At 41.0% G+C, this 8,160-nt stretch overlaps 1 protein-coding gene across 2 annotated transcripts in view; it reads left to right on the top strand.

Annotated features, from left to right (window-relative positions):
• Positions 1-6: 6 nt before the first annotated feature.
• Positions 7-8,160, top strand: part of LOC126209775 (gastrula zinc finger protein XlCGF57.1-like) — a 107,007-nt gene continuing 98,853 nt past the window's right edge. The window contains exons 1-2 of one of the 2 annotated variants that reach the window (XM_049938902.1): positions 7-95; positions 487-579. In XM_049938902.1, the coding sequence (XP_049794859.1) occupies positions 490-579 (90 nt within the window). In that variant the 5' untranslated portion in view covers positions 7-95; positions 487-489. Of the gene's footprint in view, positions 278-486; positions 580-8,160 lie in introns of both variants that reach the window. The other variant, XM_049938901.1, reaches the window with a different exon arrangement.

The raw sequence follows: 8,160 nt of genomic DNA, 5'->3' as shown, positions 1-8,160 counted from the left end.
TTAAAATATTAGTGGCGTCTCTACGTCGATTTCGAAAATAGAAATTTTGCCGGAGTAAACATCAGTGAAAGAAGTATTCGCTGACGACTCCCGTTGTAAGTGCAGTGAATTCGATCATATGTTTGAGGGTTCAAAGGTTGGACCGCAGAAGGCTATAGGCAGGCAACCGGGATTTCAAAGCTGAAAATCATGTACTGATGGTGGTGCCTGATTGTGTGTAAGAAACGAAACCATCCTTTACTGCTGTTTAAATTGTGGATAACGCGAGACAGTAATTGTAAGTTTCTCAATGTAACGGCGTTACAACATTTTTAACACCACCAAAAAAATTGTCTCCGTCGTATGTTAATTTGAAGTTCCTTAGTTTGTTTACATAATACTTATTTGATACGAAGTGTCTAAACGCACGTATTCGTATTATGCAATGAAGGATAACAAGAAACTGTCTCCAAAAATTTGACCAGTAGTTAAAAATTTTTGTTGCAGGGTATGGAGAGAACCGAAACAGAATTTCATAAAAAAGAAGCTACCGGTATGAACGAAAATGGCATTCAAATTAAAAAGGAAGAAGAATATTCGGTGAGCATGTATCCATGAGATAATATACTTTAACGAAAAATTAACTTATTCAATTTTAGCCATAATTAATTATTGCTTTTCGACACAAACTTACCAAGCCCTCTGTGCGGTATGCAGACGACTTGTCATATGTCGACCAGAATATGGATTAGATGGTCGTTAAAAGAAAATGCCTAGTCAATTTTTTTCACGTTCTGATGCCATGAAACAAAGCCCGTTTCCCGACTCTGTACAGTTTCCACCTTTCTCCATTTTAGTGGACAAAAATGAACACCTAAATGATGACCACTCTAAGCTGTCACTGTCATGTATATACTATATTTCAAATCCAATTTCTGATTGACGACGGTAATTGCTCATGTAGGTGGAAGGATGTGTCTGTCCAGGCTGGTTGCAATTTTTTTTTTTTCCAAACAAATTGTTCTGGCTCATATTTCCCAGAGTCCCAGCCAAAGCATCAGCTCATCTGCCAAATATCAATTTTAAATACCCTATTAGATTTTAGTTGCCGATTTTTCTGGAAAACCGGTAATTCTCAAGGAATTATATTTTACTCTGAAATATCGGGGAAATCTTAGGGAATTTCGTCAAATCTCAGTGAATTTTGTGTTTTTTAACCTAGCGTTAAAATTAAATTTTATTGACTATTTTATATAATTTATCAGTGTTTAAAAGCTGATGTTAAACTACTGCTTATGGCTAGTGCGATATATCCCAGCTGAGAGGAATTATCGTGGTATGATTCTTATCTCAGCATCTTTCTACTCATACCTGGAATTCTCAGGGAACCTTCCCCGAAGTTTGAGTAGCTACCCTGGAGCTATTTTTTGTCTACACGAAGTTGTTAAATATTGTCACTTTAAAGGGCTGTTGCCCCACTTACCCATCCAGTTGTATTAAGTAGTTGCCACTGGCAAAAGTAAATAAATAAAATAAAAACTAGCCAGAAAAATAGCAGTATTAGCTGTAGATTTATTCATGTCATGGACGCAATAATATGCTCTTCATTTATTGTGCGACTTGTCAGGTTTCAAATTACGTTATTTACATATTACTCCTGTGCCAAATGTCTCAGTAGTGACATGTATATTTAAATGTGCGTTTTTACTTAGTTCTGATAATTATTTGCTTTGTGGTTGGTTTGATTTTAAGAAACCAATGTTGTGTCAGCTGCCGTAGGGGCACTCCTCTTGCTACCCTCCCCTATCCCTATCCCCACTGCCATTAACAATTACTACAAACAGTAGAGGCAGTACAAGCTGATCTTCATCGTAGACATACCGTGACCTTGGATGTTCCATTACTATAGAATTAGACTACATGTGCAGAAAATAATTCAGCAATAAACCTTTGAGCCTACAGAGTTCGGAGAGTCCCACTGGTTTCCTGAGATGAGGATGAAAACGGAATGTTGTTCTGTGATCAAGGAACTTAAGTGTGAACTGCATTTTAAGAGACAACAATAAATGCAAGTTTGACTAAAAGCAGAAACATTACAGAACTGCTGTTTTGAATGTCCACTAGCATCCAGACTAATTGCTGACTGCAGTATAGAAGGCAGGTAGATTAGCTGGATATGACTCAGCCTGGTGCTCACAGATCAACATCGCTATTGTGGGTTTCATGGCAGAGGATTTGCACATCTGACTTGATTACTGAAGTGATCTCGCCAATGTTGAATTGCATAAAGGTCTTGGGAATTTGTGGCTGAGGGTTGTGCTTAAGAATCTTGATTGTGCTCATCCAGCCATTTGTGGACACTTCTCGTGGTGTGGCAAGGTGCGTTGCCTTACTGAGAAATCCCATTGAGTATTGCTGAATGTGTTCTCATAGGCTGAATCCACAGTTGTACTTCTAAATACTGTTTCTCAACTGGATTAACCCATTCTGCTTACATTATTTTGCCAACCATTTTGTTCCTAGCTGATATTTATTTCGTGTGGGAAGAGATCGGGGGTGAGAGCAAACATCTTTGAAGAATAGTCACATAATTGTACATTTGGATTTAATTTATGTTCACTGTTATACCAAGAAATGTCTTCATTTCTTCTTATGAAACATATTGTGAGGAAGGTCATCTATAAAGAAAGAAATAGGAAAATTCAAATTCCACAGTGTGCTGATTACTCCAAGCAACCACGAAGTACGGAAACTTGACAAGAGTCCTGCTGCCATCATGACAAACCTTTCATTTACACGGAACAGACAATACTACTATCACTTTCTTTTTCCTTGCCAACTTCAAATCCAATGACACTTATATCACCGCACAGAGGAAGAGGTTCTTCTTGTTCAGTTTCATTAGTAGACTCTCCTTCATCCGCAGTATCCTTCAAAATGCCACCTTGCATTGCCATTGTCACTTATATGCCTTCTGCCTATAGTCGTCACACAAGCGAAACCTCTTTGTAAAGGACACAGTAATTTACACACAAAAATGACACAATCACTTCCATGATGGGCATTCATTAAGTAATTCAACACATTTTTTTTCTGAAAGTAAGTTATTTTTATTTAGGATTCCAGTACACCATATTATTCCCCACTCTTGTGACAACAAAACCATGTCTTTCAACATAATCTCCATTTAATACAGTGGCCTTACACCACCTTCCTGGGAGAGCATGCATGTGCGCATGGTACCACTTTACTGGTCAATGTCAGAGCCAATGTCTTGCTGCATAAATAACCTCGCCATCATCCACATGCTGCTTCTTGTGGAGTGCGTCCTTCCTTGGACCAAACAGATGGGAGTCAGAAGGTGAGAGATCCGGGCTGTAGGCTGGATGAGGAAGAACAGTCCTGTGAAGTTTTGTGAGCTTCTATCGGATGTACAGACTTGGGTGATGCATTGTGCTGTCATGGAGAAGGAGAAGTTTGAAACTTCCTGGCAGATTAAAACTGTGTGCCGGACCGAGACTCGAACTCGGGACCTTTGCCTTTCGCGGGCAAGTGCTCTACCAACTGAGCTACCCAAGCACGTCTCTCGCCCGGTACCCACAGCTTTACTTCTGCCAGTATCTCGTCTCCTACCTTCCAAACTTTACAGAAGCTCTCCTGCGAACCTTGCAGAACTAGCACTCCTGAAAGAAAGGATATTGCGGAGACATGGCTTAGCTACAGCCTAGGGGAGAGCTTCTGTAAAGTTCGGAAGGTAGGAGATGAGGTACTGGCAGAAGTAAAGCTGTGAGGATGGGGCGTGAGCTGTGCTTGGGTAGATCAGTTGGTAGAGCACTTGCCCGCGAAAGGCAAAGGTCCCGAGTTCGAGTCTCGGTCCGGCACACAGTTTTAATTTGCCAGGAAGTTTCATATCAGCGCACACTCCGCTACAGAGTGAAAATCTCATTCTGGAAACCTCCCCTAGGCTGTGGCTAAGCCATGTCTCCACAATATCCTTTCTTTCAGAAGTGCTAGTTCTGCAAGGTTAGCAGGAGAGCTTCTGTAAAGTTCGGAAGGTAGGAGACGAGGTACCGGTGGAAGTAAAGCTGTGAGGATGGAGCATGAGTTGTGCTTGGGTAGCTCAGTTGGTAGAGCACTTGCCCGTGAATGGCAAAGGTCCCGAGTTGGAGTCTCAGTCCGGCACACAGTTTTAATCTGCCAGAAAGTTTCATTTCAGCGCACACTCCGCTGCAGAGTGAAAATCTCATTAAGGAGAAGTTCGTTCGCATTTTTGTGCCAATGAACATGCTGGAGTTGCTTTTTCAGTTTCCTGAGGGTAGCACAATACACTTCAGAGTTGATTGTCATACCAAGGAGGAGGACATCAAACAGGATAACCCCTTCAGACTCCCTGAAGGCTGTCAGCTTGAGTTTACCAGCTGAGGGTGCATCTTTGAACTCTCTCTTTGGAGGAGGAATGCTGTGGTGCCACTTGTGGAGTGCCGTTTTGTTTCCAGTTCAAAGTTATGAACCTAAGTTTTATTGCCTGTTAACATTCTTGACAAAAAATTCTGACGGTCAGCCTCATAACGCACAAAAAATTCTGCACAGATTATACTGCATTGCTCTGTATGATCTTCTGTTCAACAGCGAGGAACCCACCCGACACACACGTTTGAGTGACGCAACTGGTGTACAAGCGTGCCCACACTACCGAAAGAGATGTCCAATTGAGCAGCGATGTGTTTGATTGTGATCTGTCGATCATCTCGGATGAGCATCTGCACATTTGAACATTGCAGGAGTCACAGTTGTGTGAACGGCCAGCCGGCATGCTGGAGATGGAACAGGTTTGTGCAACCTTGTTGCGATGATGACAGACCCCTCGCCCAATGACTCACCGTGCTTTTGCTCACTGCCAGGTCTCCAGAGACATTCTTCAAGTGCCTCTGAATATCTGCAATGCTCTGGTTTCATGCTGGAAGAATCTCAATGGCAGCTCACTGATTGGAACACACCTCCATTACAGATGACATTTTAAAGGCTTGGTATAGCACTGCCATGTATTGGAACTTCATGAAACTGGAGGGGCTGAAGTGAGAATGTTCCACAATGTCCCACAACAAATTCCACATTTTTTCAACTGAAATTAACCAAGAAACAAAAGTGTTGCATTATTTATTGGATGCCCCTCATATATGCATGTAGTCTTCTGTTATAATAGGAGGCAACTTGCACTGTCTGATTGTCAGAGAAAGGATGTTGAACTGTCTGCAATTCCAGATCAGTTGAAAAAGTAACAAAAAGTTTTTGTTTGTGGAAGCAGAAAATTTGACTCATTTGAAAGTACTGTTAAGTACTATTGAATAGCTATTAAGGAAGTTCATGTCTGTATTGTTGCATGTGTAGTTATTAACAACATACACTGGACTCGCATTCGGGAGGACGACGGTTCAATCCCGTCTCCGGCCATCCTGATTTAGGTTTTCTGTGATTTCCCTAAATCCTTTCAGGCAAGTGCCGGGATGGTTCCTTTGAAAGGGCACAGCCTATTTCCTTCCCCGTCCTTCCCTAACCCGAGCTTGCGCTCCGTCTCTAATGATCTCCTTGTCGACGGGACGTTAAACACTAATCTCCTCCTCCTCCTCCTCCTATTAACATGAGTGATACTACCTTTGCTGTCAAAGGCAGAGTAGGACCACTGTTTCCACCGCTTCTCTCTCTCTCTCTCTCTCTCTCGCTCTCTCTCTCTCTCTCTCTCTCTCTCTCCCTCCCTCCCCCCCCCCCTTCCTCCCTCTCCCTCTCCTGTGGTGATCGTACAGCTGTCACCGCCACTTCCCACATACCTGTCTCTATCGGTTTCTGTCACCTCACACTTCCTCGTCTTTGTCAGTTTCCTTTTTCTCATGGTCTTCTTTATCCCGTCTAACCAGGCTACTTCTGGTATTCATTTTCTCTTTCTTCTCTGAGAATGGTACATCAAGATCTTCTTTGGTCATCTGTTATTTGCATTGTACAGCCATACCAGGTGAGTTGCCACCCTTCTGGTCTATCGTATGCTTTATGATTTTGGATCATTTCCCTAATTGTTGTTTTTCTTATGTGGTGTTGCTGAGATAGTCTACATAACCTTCTGTGGTACTCCATTCCTACAAGTTTTTTTGCAGTAAGCTCTCAGTGCTAACGTCCCTAGTCATTACAGGCTCTACAGTACTTCTATAGAGAATGAACTAGCCAATTGTGATTATGGCTCTGCATCAGCCGTAGAATATTTCTGAACAAGTGAGAATTCGTACAGGATCGGGACTCTAATCTGAATTTCTCACTTGTTGCGAGCTTAACCACTTCGGCTGTTGGAGCATGCTTCTGGGAGTGGCTCAACTCTCCTTTTGCCCTGTCTACTCTCTGTTGTGCTCACACTGTATTGCTGTGATTCCGACATTTCATTCTTTAGCTAGACAATGACAGGAAAAAAATAGCATCTCACCCTTTGTGATTATCATGGTGGTATAATGTGAGCACAGGAGAGAGCAGACACCAGGTCGAACGGAGATTTGGACCATTCCTGGAAGGATGCTCGAATAGCTGAAGTGGTTGAGGTGACCACTTGCAACAAGCAGGAAATACAGGTTCGAGTTTCAGTCCAGCACAAATTTTTGTTTGTTCTGAAACATTCCACAGCTGATGCGAAATAATAATTGCAGTTTGTGAGTTCATTCTTAACTGAATGTGGCTGTTGACTGTCAGTGCAATATCTGAGACACTGCAGTACTTCTGTAGAGCATCTTGTTCACTTTCCAACTTATCTTAGAAGCCCGTAACAGAGGGTTTAGTTCGTGGTTTGCTGCTTTTCCGTGGACTACTCTTTGCTGTATTTCTCAATTACTTTTTCTGTCTTCCAGTAGGATGCTACCCAGATATGTAAATTTTTTACATGCCTTGATACACGTGCCCTCTACTATTAAGTTCCTCCACTGTGTAGGTATTCAGTCTTTTGAAAGTTTACTTTTAGTGCCCGCTTATCATATTCTTCTAATAACTTTCTTAGCATAAAGCAAATATCTTCTTCACTGGCTTCCACTATATGATCATCTGTGAAGAGCAAGGTGTACAGGCAGTTGAGCCATTTGGTTACTTAAGAACTAGTATCCCTTTCAGGCGCTTGTCAGTTGCTTCCTGAAGGTGAACCAATAAGCTGAATATTAGTTCGAAATAAATAAAAATCAGTAGAACAAAAACAGTGTACTTGTTATTCAATCTTAAATTTGAGCCTTTGTAATCTGAATGCCCATTCCTGCGCAGTTCCTACTGCATGGATCTAAGGCTTTTGGGATGTATTTTTAAACAATATAGGAGATGAGCAGCTTCCCTGATTTAATCCTTTTGTAATTCTGAAAGGCTGTGACAAAATTTTATTCCCTATATTGATTACACATTTTGCAAACTTTAGTTGGTTGCATGTGCTTCTAACATGTGTTTTGTAACTTACTCTTGCTCTGGACAGTTTCTTCATTGGCACTGTGCCGTACACCTTTTAGAGGTCTATGAACACTAAATGGTTACTCAGACTCCTCTCCAGTCTCTTTACCTTTAGTTGTCTTAAAGTAAAAATGTTGTCATTACAATGATCTAAAGTATTTTTCTTCTTCTTCTTCTTCTCCTGTCAAATGCTTCATCTCCTTTTACAGAATACATTTTTAGATGCTAAGGATGTAGGTGGTCAGATTTTCTGACATTTACTGCTTTCATATGAGAACAGCTTATACACTTTACTGGTAAACTAGCTCAAATGTTTATTCTAGTACAACAGTCCCTCATCAAAGAAAATAGCAGTACTGTAAGAAGTAAAGACTAGCCTTGGAAGCCTGCATTTTGCAGTTCTGATAAAGACTTGCAACTTCATTGTATGTCAATAAGGACAGTGGCGTGTAACCTTGCATATTTCCTAGAACTTGTGGGCTATGTAACAGCTTAAGGTTATGGTTTCTATAAAAAAGAAAAAAAAGATTTACATCATCATTATGAGCAGAATACAAAGCTGTTACAGATATATCAGTAATATCTGTGTAGCAAAACCAGCAAAATTTAGAAATGAAATGTAATACCCAGTGATTGTAAACAGGAAGTGATTTTACCATTTTTTAAAAAAGATGAAAACATTGATTACCCAAAATCTTACTTGCAGTTTTCTCGTGTGACATT

The sequence above is a fragment of the Schistocerca nitens genome, chromosome 10 (assembly GCF_023898315.1).
Source record: "Schistocerca nitens isolate TAMUIC-IGC-003100 chromosome 10, iqSchNite1.1, whole genome shotgun sequence".
NCBI lineage: Eukaryota > Metazoa > Arthropoda > Insecta > Orthoptera > Acrididae > Schistocerca > Schistocerca nitens.
This window is presented reverse-complemented; position numbering and strand designations above follow the sequence as displayed.